The sequence below is a fragment of the Microchirus variegatus genome (assembly GCF_963457635.1).
Source record: "Microchirus variegatus genome assembly, chromosome: 13".
Taxonomy (NCBI): Eukaryota; Metazoa; Chordata; class Actinopteri; order Pleuronectiformes; family Soleidae; genus Microchirus; species Microchirus variegatus.
In genome coordinates, this window is record NC_139814.1 from 9597277 (window position 1) to 9617160 (window position 19884).

Here is a 19884-nt window from a genome sequence, read left to right on the forward strand (position 1 = left end):
CTTCATTACATCTGTATGGAGCAGACATTTGAGGTTTAGAATGAAAAAACCTTAACAGTCTATTGGACAGAAGGTAAAGTCTGCTGCGGATATTTTCATTCCACAAAGGAAAAATGTTCCACAAAAACAGTAAACTGATTAAACTGAAAGCTAGTTTATTGTGTTGTGTTGTTAAATGATTATTTGAACGTGTATGTAACATTGGAGGATTTATTGGGAGAAATTGAATATACTACCCCATAAGTATGTTTGTTTGTGTGTTATTGCTTTAAAATAGAAATGAACAGCTGTTTGTAGCCTTAGAATAAGCATTTTACAGTATATCTACTTTCAGCATGGCCCTTCCTTTATGGACCCATCATCAAACCAGCCAGAATATGCATTTTGCTTTTTGAAGAGGTGCTTACACTGTAGAAGGATTACATCCTGTCTGTGCTAATGCTAATGAGAAAGGGAGCTATGTGTCCGTCATTTGTTTTGACATGTAATGTGCACCAGCATATCAGTATAAGCTTTAATTATTTTTTTAAGCCTCTAGCATGGCTTGTATCTCATTATCTTTGTCAGAAATAGTCCATCAACAAAAAAATGCCAACATTAATGTCTCTTTCAGTTACATGGAGTTTGCATGTTCTTCCCATGTGTGCGTTTGTTTTCGTGTGGCCCTGTGATGGACTGGCGAACTCTCCAGGGTGCATGCCTTTGGCCCTACATTTGCTGAGATTGGCACAGCACCACCTGTGACCCTCATATGGAAGATAAAGTGGTTGAAAAGTAGTGTGATTTTTCCACATATTAGCTGTTCTGTGACCAAAATCCATGTGAGACAGTCAGTTAATTAATCTTTGGGTCTTTACGTGTGTCAATATGCATTTCCAGCATGAAAGCTAAAGCACAACACAGCTGACATAAATGCTGACATAAATAACCTGGTTGGCATTGTTCAGTAGTTATCCCCCTGTGTTCTCTGCGTGTTGTCAGTCTGTGGTAACCAGGGCAGAACAGAGAATAAAATGATAAAGAAAAGTGTTGACCCGAATGACACGGCTCAGAGCATTTCACCTGATTACACTGTGAGGCAGCAGCCAGTTACTGGCTGGACATGAATGAGGTCTTTACTTTTGGATTTAATAACAGGGATTTATATTGTCATTCACGACTTGGTCATATATTCAAAGCAGACAGGTTATGACACTGCATGTAGAGCAAAAGTGTCATAAAATTAAGTTTTTCATCAGTTATATAATGCTGGCTTAGAACACCAAAAAACAAAACCCTAGATCCAATATGACATTTTTGAACTGTGTGATTACAGTTGAATATATTGTCCCTACAAAGGCAAACAACTCTCCTAGACTCTCTAAACTTAACCAAACTCACTATTCAATTACCATCATCACTGTGGTGTAGTGTGGATGGATCAGTCTGTTACTGAATGAGCTGATGATGTGCTAACTCTCAGCTAGTTGCTAAATCATTAGCATCACAGTCAATACTTCATACACAAAGCTGTGTCATTCACACATGATTCAAGCACATCAGCACGTTTCTGCCGGCCATGGAGCTGGTGAATAACAATGCACTGGAACGTGAGATCACCACACCCAAACTAGGAATGATTCACATCGATCAAACAACCTTAATTCAAATACAAAGTTTATGGTTTAATTTCAGACCCACAGTACTGTGATTTGAAGCATGTAGTGGCTTCTTACAAACTTCAAGTTGAACAATTTTGAAAAAAACGAATATCCCTCATTTCGAAAAAAAACACTTTTTTTTTTACTCGTTCTACGCTGAGCCGACTTGCGCCCTCTTTGGCCGTGGCAGGCCACAAATACATACTTATTCTAGCTGTAAACCACCCACTTATCTACCTACCTACCCAACTACCATCCACCTACATATCTACATTCCCACCTACCTACCAGTGCTTTCCACCCTTTAGAACAAATTCTTCACCCTAATGCCAATTGGTCAAATTCAGTCTGAGTTAAAGGATGATGAGAGGATAACCTTCTCAATTTCCTAATCTGTCCTGACCTTCTATACCTATGTCTTCCAACAGTCTGACCCAAAAAAGATAATTGTATGTGCAAAGGAGTACTTCAAACCTGTTTGATGATAATCATGATTCAGTTTGTGAATATAAAACTGTGCATCATCTGAAATTCACAGAACTGCACTGATCTGAATCAGTCTTTATAATTGTTTTAGCCATCAACTGTTTTTCTTTCTTTTTTACCTGAGTTCCTCATAAACAATAACCGAAAAAGCAAACAAACAAAAACTAATGAAATTAAGTAGAAGTGAGCATTAGAGCCATGTTATACCAGTGCATATAAAAAAGGAGGAGTTCTGTGTGTTTTGGTTGTGTGTCTGTGCAGGTTGTGTTCTGTGTGCAGTCGTGTGTGTGTGTGTGCGCGCAAAAGCAAACCTCTTTCAGTGCTATTAATATTAATCAATGTGTGCTGTCGCGAAGGCAAAGCAACAATTCATTGCTCACATTTATTGTATTAAGTGCTTCATGATTTATTAATGGGCATGTTTAAAGTTAGAGGAAAGAAAAAGAAATGGAAATAAAAGCGAAGGGCAAAGTATCAATTGATTTCTTCTTCAAACACAGAAGTCTATTAAAGTAATTTGTGAACTCATTGAAATGTAGATTCTCTGGCCTTTTGGCTCTTTCTCATTACAGCAAAACTTTTAACGTATCTCAGTGTCATTTTTTATCATGCATATTTAATTTTCACCCATCTAACTAGATTGATGCCATGTTTTTTCCTTTCATATTTCTATTTAGTTCTGCCACACGGTCTCGTATCTAGTGTACAGGAAAAACAAAGCTTGAGATGCATATATTCCCACTGGGGTCGACCTCAGTCTCATTTACTGTCACTGTTTCTTTCATTGTCTCTCATTTGTATGCGTTGCATGTCCATTTTTCTGCCGCGAAGAAGTCCATTCCCTGCCCTGTTTAATGTCCCTTCTTTGTACAGTGAGGTTCCTGACTGTCTTTCAGTTCCTCACACACCATCTGTCTGTTGGTATGGTCCCTCCCCCTGATGGACTTGGCATATCACTGCATATCTATATTATTACACCTTGAAGAAATATGTCTCTATGTGTGCCTGTATTTCTGCGCACATGTGCTGCTCCGTTCCACTTAATCGAGGCTCCCAGTTGGCACATAGGACAAATTGATCAGTTGGTTTGCCAGCTGTCCTGGCAAATCTCTCCTTCTGTCTCCATATTTTTCCAACCACCCCCTCCCTTTCGGCTCCTTTTCTCTCCCTGATGCTCTCAGTCCATCTCATATGCCTTGACAATGACAAAAGCCAGGAAGAGGTGAAAATGGCTGGAGTGGCGCTCCTTAAAAGCATTTACTTAGTTTTTTTCACAGCTGGACATATTTTAGATACTTCACATTCTCCCATCGGCAGATGGCTGCTAGCCCGTTATGATTGACGTGACCTTGCCCAGCATTGGCTGTTGCCGGCTTCCTCCAATGATCCCTTGCTGTGGAGAATGATGGGCAGCGTGCTAAGCCAGCTCCTTTTGTTATCTGAGCTGAACATATTGTCTTGATACACCCCTATCATTAGACACACATTTCCAGGGTGGGCTGGCAAAACGCGTAACTACACGCTGAGTTCCGGAGATAAGTCAGAATTGCAGACAGCCTCAAATATTGCAAGCCGTGCTTTCAAACATGATAGGTAGAAAATGCAATTCCTCTTCTCATAGATCTGTGCATAATCTTGCCTTGATTTGGGTGCTCTCTTCATGCTTAATTCTGCTGGTGGGGTGAGGGAGGGACAGCGGCGGCAGCACGGTCAGGAACAAAGAGTGTCTACTTCACTTTACAGCATGTTTTTGCTGTGAGCTGAAAGCAAAGAGGCTTTTCTCAGTGTAATGACAGACAGTACAGACTCAATTACATGATCCTTGCAGCCTAAGATATACGACTCACATGCATATATTTGCACGCAGATGCAAAACACAAACACTTGCACACTTGGCTTTGCTCTTAATCAATGTATGGTGGCAGGCTTTTTGTGTTTTGTAAGCATTGAGTCAGAGAAATCGGATCACAGAGGCCTGAATGTTCTAAAGCATTTCAGGTCAGCATGTTTGTGTTTTTGGGTTCACATGGTGGAGGATAAAGTGGTAGACAATGTTTATGTTTGTTTTTATACCTGCTAAGTCTTGCTTGTTGTCTCCTCTCTGCATTTACGCTAAATATCCTGGTGCACCATAGATGGGAGAAGAGCTGTATTTTGTCTTGGACTTCTCAATAGCTGCCTTTACGTCACATGTTGCCACATTACACAATGGACCTGTTGTTGATGGAGGATTCTTTGGTTCATTAGTTAGATAAGGAACCAGGGTGTTATAGATTGTAGGCTCATGAAGGGAATAACAATTCTAAAATGTGAGCCAGACCATGAAAGTACGTCCGTCTTAAACTTACTGCAATACCAGTTTTGTCTAGGGTGGCCACCTCCAAACAGACAACATGTGGGACAAGTAGCATGGTAAAGTGGGACAATGTGGGACAGACGTAATAACTTAAAATTTAAGATATATTGTAGGGCTGGATGATTATGGCAAAAATAATAATTACAATTATTTTGATTGATATTAAATTCATGATTAATAAACACAATTATTAATTGATTGAGTCAGATGACACTGACGCTCGGGAAGTGGTTTGTTTCGAAACTTCAGGGCTTTGTAAATGAAGAAATACAAGCAGAAATGTTGTCTAACTTTTTATTGTTTATCAAAACAAGTTATTTCCACAGGAACAAATTGCTTCTAATGAAAAACTACACTTCCCAGCATGCTTTGGGGACAAATCCTAGTCTGATTGATCATTTACTTTGTATTTTTCCACAGTATTATTTTGTTACAGAAAAGAGAGAAATCTTTGGTTATTTATATATTTATGTTCAAATCTGTTCACAGTGTTCCAAAATAGTGTTATTAAATGTTACATTAAGTTGCTATATAAGTAAATGATGTTTAAATAGAAAGTGTTTTAAATTTAAAAGAAAATTGTGGAATGTATCGAATGGTGGGTCAAAAATCGTGATACAAACCGAATCGTGAGTTTGTGTATCGTTACAGCCCTACTGGTTAGGTGGTAATGTGTCAGCATAAATGTGTGGTCAACAGATTAGTTGTTCAAAATATACTATATTGGAATCAGTGAAGGCTGTGATGTTGTATTGAGACATAACAACCCCTAAAAGTAACAATTAAAGGCTGTAATGCTGTTGGAGTCAATGGAGTAAATCTATTCTGAAATTCTGTCTATCCTTAATAAATTAGGTGAAAGGGACAGAAGTGAGAGAGCAAGAACAAAATGAAAAGGCAAATAGTCAAAGAGAATATACCATTTTATAAGAATAGTATGAGTACTAAGTGTAATAGTTTAAGAATAGTACATGAAGTGGAGTGGGGGGTTGTGTACAAGATCTCTTAATGTTAGAATGCAGTCTCTGAAGAGGAAAGACTCAAAAGCATCATGACACTAGTTGGTTGCCTGCTTTCACACCCATTATCACCAAAGGCATGACAAGCAGAAAATGAAAATCGTGGGGAGAGTAAAAAAATAAGCAGTTTTATTCCACGTTTTGTTAGTATGCACCACCTGATGTTTTTGATAAGCTTCTGTAACACGGCGTGTGAGCTGCAACGAGTACGGTCACGAGTGCTTATCACCCTCGTTTGGTTTTCACTTCTTAAAAATATGTGTTAAAACATTTGGAAATGTAGGGAAAATACAGCAAATTAATTTGTGCTTTGAGTTTTGCCATTGCGTGCCTGTGCATTGCCTTTGCTTGGCGTCATTTGCCTCACTAGTTTAATCCTGCAGAATCCTTTGATGCCATTTGCAAAGGCCATAGCTCATAAGTAATGTGAGGATTGTTTGTCAGATGGATTTCCTCTTCTCTTCTTTTCTCCTCTAATCCTATCTCCGTCATCGCCTGCACTTCTCTGTAGATTTTTTTTTGTATTTATTTGTATTTATTTATTTGTTTACCACCATTCAGTCTTTATGTTCTCTCATTTATTGAAATGGAGATTAGTTTTTTTTTGTTTTTTAAGCTTTGCTTAGTGATGTTCACATGGAAAGCACTGAAGATGAAGTGATATAAGAAGGATTTGTATTTTATTTTCATGGTTTTAAATGTGCCTTAGCGACAACACATGGATTTGTGTATTCATCCCATGCGAATAACTCGTTCGTGGAGATTTCCCTTGTGTTTATTGTGTGTGTCTTTTGTTTGCAGCATGCCCTGCTGGGTCCTACAAGATGTCCTCCAGGCAGCAGGAGTGTTTCCCCTGCCCAGCCAACAGTGTCGCGGAGGAGGAAGGATCTGTGGTGTGTGCATGTGAGGAGGACCACTTCAGGACTCCTTTGGACACTCCCTCAGCGCCATGCACACGTAATAAGATCTATTTGATTATATTTGTGTGTCTGGTGACCTTTGTATCGAGTGAGAAATTTCACATTTGTGAGCGCTTCGCTCAGTTGAAGTTTTCGTATACGCCTTTGGTGTCCCATAATGATCCTTTCCCCCCTGAGGTTTACCTGTCCTTCACCCAGCATCATTTAGTCTACTCCCCCCCTGCCCCAATCCATCCTATCAACCCTCTGTCTGACCTGCATCCACCTCCCGTTTCTGGCTCTCCATACATCCTTTTCTTCCATCTCTAGCTCTTCCTCATCACACCGTTCCCATCCCTCATCTCCTCCAACCTTCACCTCTCCTCCACCTTATAGCTGTCCACTGCTAAAGAATTTTACCCATCATGTTGTTAAAAAGTAAGGAGTTATTTTTCAATAAATAGTTTAGGATGTTTAACACTGTAGTGTTTAACTTTTGCACACAAGCAAATGTTGATTCAAACGGTCATCAAATTAATTTTTACATTTTAATCCACTTGATTCTGGATCTGTATAGAACTGCCATCTTAAATAAACATGAGAAGATTCATCCTGATCTGTTAAGAAGTCGCTGTGATATACACATGTGAACTTGTAAAACAGGATGTTCCTTGTTAAATGTACATTTCAGCCTGTAATCTGGATCAGATCTGGATGAAACTGATAGTCCAGTGTCTGATCCTGCATACACAAACCAAAGATATGATTCATTTTTACAGTTTTGACCATTAATAATGATAATAATTAATGATTTTTGTGAAAAATTTGTAAAAATAATTTGTGATGTCATCAATGGGCAGATTTTTCCCAAGATTTAATGGGAGTATACTTGGGTGAATATTTATCAATCACAGAAAAAAAATCAGATTGAAATCTGTTGACAGGAAGTTGATCCTCCACATAGCAAACGTCCTCTGGATCACACCATTTTATGTGTAGGGATGGACTTTCCCATAACTTTAATCATCCCACCTTTGATTTAATCCAGCCATGTATGGACACATTATGAATGAACCACTACAATGCAGCCACTTTATCTCTTAACCTCTTATTACCCACCCATCCTTCAGTCCACCTTGCATTGTGTTCATATTATGTATTCATCCATTCATCCCATTTTCTCCATCCATTTTTTTCTGCTGAACCTTTTGCATTCTTTCGCTTTTACTCATGACATTACCCCTCCCTCTTCTGCTACACATCCATTATCACGCTTCCTCACTGGACCAAGCTGCCTTCGTCCGCCTCATCCATCCCTCCCTTTTGACCCCTGAAAACACACCCTCCTCCATTGTCTATCTGTCTGTCTTCTCAACTTGCCCACTCATCACTCTTCTTTTATCCCATCTGCCTTTCCGCATTTACAGACCTCTTCATCCGATTCAAGCATTCTTGCGATCATCTTTCTTCCCTATGTCAAACTGAAATCTCATCCCTCTATCCTCCAGCGACAAACCCTATCATCTCTACCCCCCCCCCCCCTCGGCCACGCATTATGTGTTCATCCCTCACGTCGTACCTTCGTCTCGCCCTCTTTCACCTCTCCTCCCATACCCAATACCATTCTTCTCAAATAAAGATGCACTGCCAGGCCAATAAATCCAAGACCGGACAGGAGTTGCCTTATCGATTGCTGCATGGAGAACAGCCTGTTGATTTAGCCTAGTAATTAGATGGAGGAATAATGGGCTCAATATCCTGGGAGTATTCAAGCCAGCAAAACCATAAGGTCACTATGTCTGTCCGTGCATGTTTGCATACCCACACATTCACTCATGCAAATGTGTGTGTGTGTGTGTGTGTGTGTGTGTGTGTGTGTGTGTGTGTGTGTGTGTGTGGTCATACTAACTTTTATGGTAACTGCATTGGAGGAGTTTAATTACAATATCGATCGCTGAGCTCTGTAGTCCCTGTGTGATAACATTTATACATTTATAGCAGTCTAATGACCACATTAATTACGCTATTGATTCAGTAATTATGATCATCCCTGGATTCGGCTAATCCTCCTCTTGTGTACAGATGGTGAGAGCAAGAGCTTGATGAATCTCGCCGTTTAGGAATTTAAAAGAAAAGGAAAGGCAGAATTTGCTAAATGAATGAGATTTCGTATGCACATCTTAATATCCCAGTCATTAAAGAAGAAGAATAATAGTGTTTTTATAGTATTAGTATTTTATTATTTTTCTCTGCTGTTACATTAATTCCTGAGAAGAATCTAAACTGTCGTCTTTTCAGTCAGAAGCTGATGCTCGCTCTTTGAAATAAAGACTCAGGTGAAAGACCACACTGCCGCATGTTCTAAATGAGCTTCATCTGGTAATAGTTTTTGACAGGATTAATTACCATCGTTAATGGCAGCCATTTACACATTTTCCATTACGGCACACTGATCAATTTTCCCTGGTGGCTGTAAAGAGGAAAAGTAAAAGTTTGGAAACAGTGGCAGTTAATGTCTTACTGGGGACACAGAAATGATATTGTCTTGTAGTCACTGTTGACACTGAAATGTGACGATAGACAATAATAAAAACACTCGAAGGGATGCATAATGTTTGCCAGTGTATGTCTCTAGTGGTTTTAAGCCCCCCATAATTCTGCAAATTGTTTGAGTCCCACAAACACATTTGTACATCAGAGAAAATGTAAAACAGTGTTGACAGAAAGAGATACAGAATCATTGAAATAAACAAACCTGAATATTTTGTCTCTATGATCACAGAATAATCATAAATAATCATGATCTCAATATTGACCAAAATAATTGTGATTACCGTTTTGCTCACAACTGAATCACTAAATTGTGTTTACAAATAAACACATAATCAAAATTTTAATAAAATAAAATGAGACATTATATTTAATTAGTCAATATAATATTTATTTGTTTTAGAGCTGGGACAATTAGTCAACTTCAAAAACATGAATATTTTGCATCTACATGTTTTTTTTTTTCTGTTGAAGCCCCGTTCCAAACAACCTAGATGAACTCTCACTCCAGTCCAGTGGTGATGATAAATATGCACTAGAATGCTTGTCGCCACTCGTGGAGACGCGTGAGTTTAAAAGAAGAAGAACTCATAACAATGGCAGTGGGAGCACCGAGGAACAAACAGCAAAAAAACCACATATACGGTCTTCAAAAGTGTGGGAATTTTTTTTACCCTTAACTTGTCTAACAATGCGGTAGTTTGCAGACTATGCAAATTTACTTTGGCGTACCACAGCAGTACATCAGTGATGCACGAGCATTTGAAATGAAAAAACCCTGGAGCGCTGTTTCAGGATGGCAGCAAAACTCCATACGTGCTGTTGATTTCCCCGCACTGAAATATTTGTTTATCAAGCAGTCACAGTAGTAAACCAAAGATAAACGCCACGTTAGACAGTTGTTGTCTAGGTATTGATTCCGTTCGATAGAGTCACACAGACAGACACGCAGGCGCGCGTGCACACACACACACGGAAGAGAGAGAGGAGTAGAAGGGAGTAGAACAGTATTTTTATATTTGGTATGTTTCTCCTGGGTGACTTATTTATTTTAGCTTAGTTGTTAGATGCTACATCTGCCATCAGAATGCATTATTATTCAGTTTGCACCATTTAAGTGCCGTTTTTGCACACAAAAAGTGCCATGTTAAAGAAATGTTTAATAAATGTTGATATTTAAACAACACATGTTTTGATATCCATATTGTGTGAAAGGTTACATTGATGAAGTAATGTGAAATTGTCGGTAACTGAAAAACTAATCGTTAGATTAATCGTAAAATTAGTCGTTAGATTGGTCGACTAATCGAAAAAAGAATCGCTAGATTAGTCGTTTGGGACAGCTCTAGTTTGTTTTAGTAAATTTGGTATTTGGAGATTTGAGGACCACCTGCAATACCTCCAATATCCACCATAATCCATGCATTAAATGCTAAATTAGAAAGTGCTTACAGAGCGTATGCCTCAGCTAACTCATCAAACACCTCTATCTTACACTATCTTACATATTAATTTTTATTAAAAAGTGGTATCTGCCCCAAATCCATGCTTAAGCTCTTGCATAATGTCCCAGCCCTCCACGGTATTTCACAAAGAAACATCGCTCAAGTACAAACATATTTTTGTCAGAAGTAATAAATGCAGAGTCTTCATAGGCTTTCCTGACAACTAGCACACATTTGGATTTCAGGAAATCTTGTCCTGGACTTTGTTCTCGATTGCTGGATATGATATTAAGCCACACTTGAACAAAAGAAAAAAATCTATTGTCCTTGACCTACTCAAAGACAACACCAAAAACAAATCTGAATTTGGATCAGCGAGTCATTTAGATGGAGAGAAAAGAGAGAGAGAGTGGGTTGAGCAGTTAAAGCTTCAGTAAGAGACTTTGATTTGAACACGAAAAGAGAGACAGAAAACCTAGAATGAGAGATGGCACAAAAGTCAAGAGAGCAGGGAATAAAGGGCCCAGCTGTGTCTACCTCCAGTGTTCTCCGTACTCAGATTGCATTTTGGGTTTATGTAACTCTGTGCTTAAAGTGTGTGTGGCAGTGGGCTGCAGCTGTGTACTGTGACGCACAGAGCGGCACGCTCTCATTTATTAATTGCACCGCGCATGCACACACATGCAGGGATACATATGAAATAAATTGAAAATATTCAAACGTTATGTGAATGTTATATTTTATATAGCATATCTATATTATATATAGATATGTTATATCTTTGGCACATGTGGTGAAGGATATTTAAACACACAGTAGCAGATGTAATAACATACCTAGTTTGATGGTGTTGAGAAGAAGTGTGGTATCATTAGAATTAGAATGCCGTTCAATTTATTTTAAACACACCAATTAGTGAGAGTGAATTTGACCTCAGAATTTAGTTAGTGATGGGATCGGCAGTTCATTTAAGTGTACTGCATCACTTGAATCAGTTCATTAAAAGGATTCGTTCAAAAGATTTGTTCACCGAATCGTTCAGTGCTTAGCAGGAGCCCAGTGCTCTGCTTCGTGACTCACCTCCTCCCTGAGTGCAGTACGTGATTACGTACGAGATTCATGTCCTCAGCCACAGTTCTCCAGTTCTCTGTGTGTCAGTTCGTTCTCCCCGCTCAGCGCACATTGGATGAGTGAGTGACGGCGTCTGCAAACGACTTCACGAGTGATTCACAGAACACGGCAGTTCCACTCCTGGACACCACGCTAGCTGCTAAGCTCAACTGAACTAAGAAAGGAAATGAATCAGTTCATGAAGTGATCCCAGTCAGCTCGTTCACTCAAATGATTCGTTCTTTCGAACACTACATTTAATGCATCCTTTTTTTGACACACCAGTAGTGAACACAAGCAAAACTGGCCACAGGAACGATGTTTAAGTATAACTGCGTTATTTTTTCAGTAAGAGTGCAATCTAATTAATTACTCTTCCTATCGTTGCAATGAATGTTACTGAGATGATTGATGCAACACCGCTGCAAATGCGATGATTGGCTGGGTGGGCGGTTGCCCTGCTCACGCTTGTCTCACTGTACGCTCTAACTAAAACAGAGACAATGGCGACGAGCCAGGAAAGCGAAGCGTTTCCAAAGGGGAAGTACCGACACTACTTATTGCTTACCGAGGTCAAGAATGTGTATGTAGCATGCACACTATGCCTGCGTGTTTATCAACGTCTGCCTCAAGCAACGTGAACCTTATGAAGCACTTGTTTCTGCTGCCGCTGCTATCCCAAGCCCAGATGCAGTTAGCATGAGCTCCAGCGAAGGAGACGGAGCCACTCTGTTAAAACAAGCAAAGCTTGTGTCGCGGCTGAGCTGTGCACGCTGATTGCAAGGTATGTTGCAACTGTCCACTGTGGAGTCTGAGTCATTCAGAGCTCTCTTTGATAAAATACCAACACGAGAAGTAAGGGGGTCTTAATTGTGCCCTTGAATGCAAAGTGTGAATTGTATTTTCAATATTTATTTTTTATATATTTTTATTTCTCTGCCGGTTGAAATCTATTCAAATAAGTTTAAATAAATACTAAATGTTCTAAAATACTATACATAGTGTTTTTATTCTTCATTCACTTATTATAAACATATTTGACGTTATATAGGATGTTATAGAATGTAATTAATTAATTAAGAATTAAGAACTTTAAAAAATAACATCAGTTACTTTGCTGAGTAACTAATTACTTTTACATGTGGTAACTGACTTACTAACTCAATTACTTTTTGGGAGAAGTAATTTGTAAATATAACTAATTACTTTTTTAAAGTAAGATGCCCAACACTGGTCACCTCCATGTGGCCGATGGGGATAGTTGTCTCATTTGGTCCTGTGGTAAAACATGGACAGCTTCGGTGGCAAAACACAATGACTCTTTGGCAACATATAATAAAATGAAAAAAAAAGGTGTGGAGTAGATGATGTCATTAAAAGGCGACCATTGCCTTATAAAGAAATATGTAAAGTATTTTCTATAGATTTGAGTTGAATTATTTTTTGGGGGATATTTGAATGCAGAAATGTTTCATACTATATCTTTAGTGCATCTATCTACAAAGGAAGTTGTGTCTGTGTGTGTCTGTTACGGTCATATTTTGCTGACCGTTAGTCAGATCGATTCTGGAGATTGGGTTAAGCATGGCCCGATGGTGTGCATCCTTCTCAAATTTTTTGGAGTAATTATTAATAGAATAATTTCGCTGGTTTATCACGCTAAACTTTTGCTCATTGTCAGAGTGTCAACAACGGGTAGGCAGCGGCTCATCAGCAGCAGCTATGCTGTCTGGAGTAAGCAGGTGGGAGTGAAGAGGCTGTCCTCAGGTTGGGTGAGACATTATCACACTGTTCAACGCAGAATATGGTGTTCTACTGAAACCTTGAAGTCGGTCTCCATTCACCAATACACAAGCACATATTTATTTAGCATTAGCATTCTACTATTTTGCGGCGAATCTGTTTCCAAAGGTAAGTTAGCAAGGCTATGATTAGCAATAGCATTACGGTAACTAGCTGTTTAGTGACTGTCAGGCACGGTTGGAATCTCTTTCCAAGGCATATTTGATTTGCGTTGTGCCTAATGAGGTTGCACAGTTTGTATTATGTTAGACTTTACGTTCGTTATCATGAGATGAGTGCTAACTTTAAGGACTGATGAGTATTTTATTGTGACAAAACAAATAGTTTTATCGGGAGTGAGTGTTAAAAAAAAAAAAAAATCTTCTTCAGCTCCCACTAAAGGAATATATAATATATATTCCTTTATTTCCTACTGGCCCTGGACTAGTTTTAAATAACATATTAAGATGCATGTTTCCTGCTAATTTGGGCATGTACACATGTAGCAGGCTATGGGTAGCCAGTTGAGTCCCCACCAGGTCAAAGGGCTGGTGTAGTCCTGAGTTAGGTACCCAACACCCATTGCTCCAGAGTGCTTCCCAGTGGCTGCCTACTGATGAAGCAGAGAAGGAATTTCCCTATGGGGATTTAAAAAAAAAAAAAAGATAGAACATATTTTATATATATATATATATATATATATATATATATATATGTATATATAAAATGTGTTCTATCTGTTAGTGCCAACGGGTACCAATATAAGTGTAACTATAAAGCTTAGTTAGGGAATCAGGAATCAGATTCTTGTGATGTACACCACGCTCTCATCAAATTTAGATTCATGTTCCTGGAGAGTGAAAAGCCTTCTCCATGGCAACTCACCTTCATTCAGCGATGGTAAGTGTTTTGTTCCACAGATCACTGTTGACATCAGTGCATAATGAACAAATTTGTAATTCATGCTAATGCACTCGCTCGTAATAAGGCAATATCATAGTGAGCCAAGAATGTCAAATGTAAATAAGAGACATTGATTCATAAAAAAACACACAGACAGCCTTAAATATTTAACTCTTATTCAGTTTACACTTTAAGCTCAAATAATATCTCTGTGTTTTGCTATTTATTTGCATCATTTGTAATCCCCCTCCTCCAGCTCATACACATACACAGCATTTTCATTTGCCCCTTTGCGATTAAGGTCAAGTGGTTCTCATTAAAGCAAATGTTTCTTAACACCAAATCCTGCATAAAACTGGATTATCTTAGTATGATGTGCAAACACAGCCATTGCAATCTCACTGTAATACCCAGAACATTAAGTCCTTAAGTCATTTGGAAAAAAACCTCGGTCTTAAGCTTATGATGATTTAGTTGTTTTACAATACTTTTCCCCCCCAGCAATGCTGAGGCATATTTATCCTCACAAAGGTTATTACAAGTGGACACTTAAGGTTCTCTTTCAAAATGTTTTCTACATTTTCAAGAGTGAAAAGGCAGGCAAAAAAATACAGGAAAATTGTGTGTTTCCTTGAGTCCATAAAGGGTCGGGTAGTTATTTGATTCTGATTATTTCTGAAGTTTAGGTGTTGTTTATTTTGAGGGTGTTGTACTGTATTTATTGACATAATTAGATGAAACGTTAGGTGCATTAAAAGGCATATTCTTCAGTATTGGCAATGAAGAGAGTTTTGCACTGCAGATGCCTGACATGAAGCTAATGTTTCATCAGTGCTACACTAGCTTAGCTCATTTGCACAACATGTCTTAATAGAGTTCAGAGATTAGAGAAACAACAGGATTTAAATGCTAGTATTAATGCAACCATTCAGTTTGTTTCATCTGGATATTATTGGTGAAATAGTTTTTTTAAGTTTTGGTTTCCATGGGTAGAATAAAAACACATTCACTCCCTTTCTTCTGACCAAACACAGGTCACAATATTTAGATTTTATAACAGTTACTAAAGATTTCAAAGTGGCTACAGCAGAAATGCCGTGTGCTCCCCATCATTCTGTCTTGATTCTGATTTTAACTGATTTTAACGCTTAAATACAGTATGTGCTGCTAGAGATTAAGGTAGTCCAGTAAACAGACCCCTGCGTTGCACCCAGATCACCTCCACCCTCTTTTCTGTGACAACCCCCAAGAACAGGCCACAATTATCAGAGCGTACAAATACCTTTTAGCTACAATAATAAAAAAAAAAATTGTCTGGTGTATCATTTATACCGAACCTGAATAGCCTACTTGGGTACCGATATACGATTTTGAATTGAATCAATCTTATTTTGATATCCCTAGAGACATGTTTAGTGACAACAACAACAATTATATCCCAATCGTTTTCTACAATTGTTATGTTCAGGTCTCTCTCCCATATAAGGTTTTCATTGCTTTGTTGGATGAGTATGGTTCATAAGCATAGAGTAATAATGGGTAGCCCCATGTCCAATCCCTGTGATCCGCAGAATATCTTTAATGAGGTCCATGCCCTGAGGTGGTGGGTGAGTAGAGCCAAAAGTAGTAATAAGGGGGTGTCTCAGCTGAAGATATCCCATAAACATGAGAGGGTTTGATCTTAAATATACAAAACTGTTCTTTCATAGTCCATAGTCCGTGAAAATGAGAGACAACAGGGTGAGGTCGAACCTTTGGAGGCATTCTTGTCAGTAAGAAAAGCAATGGGGGTAAGGAAATGCACATTGACTGCTCTATTGTGTACCAAGGTGGCGCTCTTTCTGGAGGTAATGCCCAGTGTACCAAGTGACTCAGGTTGAATGCATAGTAATAAAACAATAGATTTGGGAGTCCCAGACCACCTTTCTCTACCGGCTTTTGCAATTTATGATGAATTCTTGGTTTTTTACCATTACAAAAAAACTTTTTACAGAGTGAATCAAATTATTAATCGACAATTAATAAACAAAATGCAATTTTCTAATGCCTCTTGTTTTTTGCAGGTCCTCCCTCCCCTCCTAGGGATTTGATCTACACCCTGAAGCAGTCAACATTGATCCTGGAGTGGGCGGCGCCAGCCGATACAGGTGGCCGGCTGGATCTGATCTACAGCGTCGGGTGCCGACGGTGTCTCGCAAAGCAGTGTGAGCCGTGTGGGGCAAGTGTCGGCTTTGTGCCTCAGCAGGTTGGCCTGACTGAGAAAACAGTGACCGTGGTCAATCTTCTTCCAAACACCAACTATACCTTCACTGTTGAAGCCTTAAACGGAGTGTCAGAACTGCTGCCCTCTAAGAGGTTCTACACACTGGTCAACGTGTCCACAAGCCTACCTGGTGAGTCACAGTTCCATCTTCACACTCGTATGAAAACGCAACCAAAGACTGTTTTACATTTAACGCATTTCTTTACATTCTTTTTTTTTTTTACAAAGGACTTTTCTAACATGAAGGTATAATCAATGTGCTGTAGAGCAACATTAAAAAAAACAGAGACATAATTGAAATCAATCTCCATGTAACAAATTAGTTATAAGAATAAAATTGTTAAAAAGGTAAAAGGAGTAAAAAAAAAGAAAGAAGCCAATTAAAATATGACACACTAACTCCAAAAACGGATTAATTAAATGCACTCAATCTAGAGCAAACTCTCTTTGAAATGCTCTTTGCAGTCATATCTATATGTGAGCTGAATATTTGTTAGCTCTGTTTCCATACTGGTTTGGTACAGTATGGTACAGTTTGGAAAGGTAAAGCTCTGGGTCAAGCTTGTGTTTCGACTGAGAACTGTACCTTTTGGTAGGCCAAGTGTGGGTCTGAGAGCCGTGACAGCCGTGACAGTGCACAATACACCGTGAACCTTTAAACAATTCCTTGTAATTGTGATTCCAAAATGCATCATGCACACATACCATTCAAAACCAAGTCTTTCATTGAAGAGTACACTAAGAAGTGCCCACTCTCATTATACACTGACTACTTCCCCCTCCTGACAGCGTGTCTGGCGGAAGAGCAAAACGTCTCTCTGCTGGAGGTGATCTCATTTTCATCAGCACAAGTCTCCAGCCGACCATTAGCCAGCAGCTTTAAAAAAAAAACATTTTACGAAGTAGACCTGCCAACCAGCGTGGCCGCAACATATGGAGTTAAATTTGTTCCACTGATACTTGTATATGTGCAAATTGTGATACACATGTATTTCTTGATTTGTATGAGATCCACAAATAAAAAATCCAATTTGGCACTTGTATAATGATTTTTACAAATAAAGATGTAATTTGTAAATAACGTGACATTTGTAAAACTTAAATTTGCATTTGTGAATTGCGATTTCGCATTTGTGGATCGCCAGAACACGCCAGGACAGGAAGACTGTCAACAGAGGACAGAACTCCTGGGTTGCGCAGTAGCTGAAACTCGATAGGGTCTGCATCACTGTGAGTTTGAGCAAGCACCACACCTGGGGCCTCGTGTATAAAAGAGTGCGCAGCTATCATACTGAAAGAGGGCTTACTCACAAAATTTGAAAAGTACGTAAGCAAAGAAATTCTCAGATTTATAAAACCGTGTGTACACCGAGTTCGCCGCACCTTCTCTTCATACATCCCATCAAACGTGAAACTGAGCGCAGGTGAATGAGTAACACACCACGCCCTCATTCCACCCACAAATTAATATACAAATGACTCTAAAACGCCCTCTCTGACGCCTCCTTCCTGAAGAACAATGACAAATGCGGCAGCAAAGGAGGAAAATAAAAGAAAAAGATGGAAAGTGTGCGATCAACGTATCAATTTATGAAGTATAAATTTGACAAAAATATGTTAATATTTTTTATTTGTTTGTTTATGCTGATGGAAATTGTCAGCAACATGAAATTATGTTAACTCGAGGGCTGTAACAATTATTTAAATTATATTTAAATAATTATATAATTATATTAAATCAACAGCCCCTGTTCCAGTGATGTATCTGCTTAGCTTTGCTATCTCACTTTATATCCCCGTCACTTACAATTATGATATTTATTCTGCCTAAAAAAGTGCACAAGAGCATCGTATCTCCCAATCTTATAGAAAATGAAAATAGTTAGTAGGTGATCTACTCCAAAATACAGGTTTTTTTTTCAGTTATGCCTCACTGCCGCACATATTAAAAACAAAATAGCAATAACAAAAACACAAAGTCATCAACCAGAGTAGAACCACGTACCATGTGCTGGCAGCTGGATATGATAAAGTTAAATTTCCATTCCGCTTAAAGGTTCCTAATAGAATAATATATTTTTGTGGAAGGCCACATGGTTGGTGGTTACCACTCTTGTTTTTGCAGCTAGAAGACCCAGTAGACCCAGGAGTTTGCATGTTCTCTCCACGTGTGCATGGGTTTTCTAAGGTTCTCCGGCTCCCTCCCACTGTCGAAAAAGCATGCAATACGGGGATTAGGTAAATTGGACACTCTGATATGACCATAGGTGTGAGAGTGAGAGTCAATGATTGAATGGTTGTTGTCTATATGTGGCCCTGCGATGGACTGTCCAGGGTATACCCTCCCTGTCGCTCCCTATGTCAGCTGAGATTGGCACAGCACCCCCTGCGACCCTCCTGGAGGATAGTGGAGGATAAAGAGATAGACAATGGATGGAAGAGTGTTTAGTGACCAATTATATAATTTAGCAACTGTACTCCCCTCACTACGCTGAATTTTAAATGCCGTTTTAATTTTAGGCCATGTTGAATCCATCAGGGCTAGCTGCTAAAACAACTACTAAAAGCCAAGGTACATTTTTGATCAATATGGATCGCTAATAATATTAGCAAACATTGCAAGGTAATATTTATACCTTGCAATGTTCAAGTTTCCCCATAGCGACAGCTGACTGGAAGTTTAGGAGCTGGCTTATATTTTAGCAGACGTTTTACGTTGACTTTCTGTGTCTTACAAGGTTAAAGTCAACACATTTTTTATAGCTACATCATTACAGGTGAGAGTCATCACCTATTGTCACCCGAGTGTCTCTGTTTACATATTAGATAACTCAGGCATGAACAAGGTCAGTTAAAGAATGAAATGACACTTGTGCACAGACGTCAGCCTTGTGTCCTTATATGTGTGGGTGCTTCACACCACCAAAAACTCTCTAACCTTTATAAAATACTGCAGCAGGGATTTGGAACAAGGCTAACACACCAGCTCACTCCTGTTCCCTTTCACCACCTCATCATCACTTTATTACTTTCTACTTTTTTTTAACCTTCTTAATCCCTCTGCATCCCAATGTGTTCTTTTTTTATCCTCTATTTCCTCCCTCATTTCCCACACCGTATCCTTTCCTGCCCGCCACCTCACTACTCTTAGATGGTAATTTCTCTCCGCCCTCCTCCTGCCTTTCCATCAACGACCCCTTCCACTATCTATTCCTCTCACCTCCTTTCATGACATAATCACTGCTGTCCACCTCACATCTGTTTCCTCCATATCCTCCCCACAACTCTTCCCCCTTCTCCATCACCTCTTCTTACACCACATTTGCTTTTCTTGGCACGGTAAGCTTGTTAGCAGCAGGTGGCACAGTTTCTCTATCAACTGAAGGCCAGGAAAGCCTGAGGATTTAAGGTGAGTGTGAGTCAGGGGAGAG

General features: G+C 39.1%; 1 protein-coding gene across 1 annotated transcript in view; it reads left to right on the forward strand.

The window, feature by feature from the left end:
- Positions 1-19884, forward strand: part of epha10 (EPH receptor A10) — a gene marked incomplete at both ends in the record, with an annotated part of 224510 nt that overhangs the window by 132951 nt on the left and 71675 nt on the right. Inside the window, 2 exons of the mRNA XM_083899397.1 lie at positions 6303-6458; positions 16254-16583. Coding sequence (XP_083755523.1) covers positions 6303-6458; positions 16254-16583 — 486 coding nt within the window. The remainder of the gene's footprint in view (positions 1-6302; positions 6459-16253; positions 16584-19884) is intronic.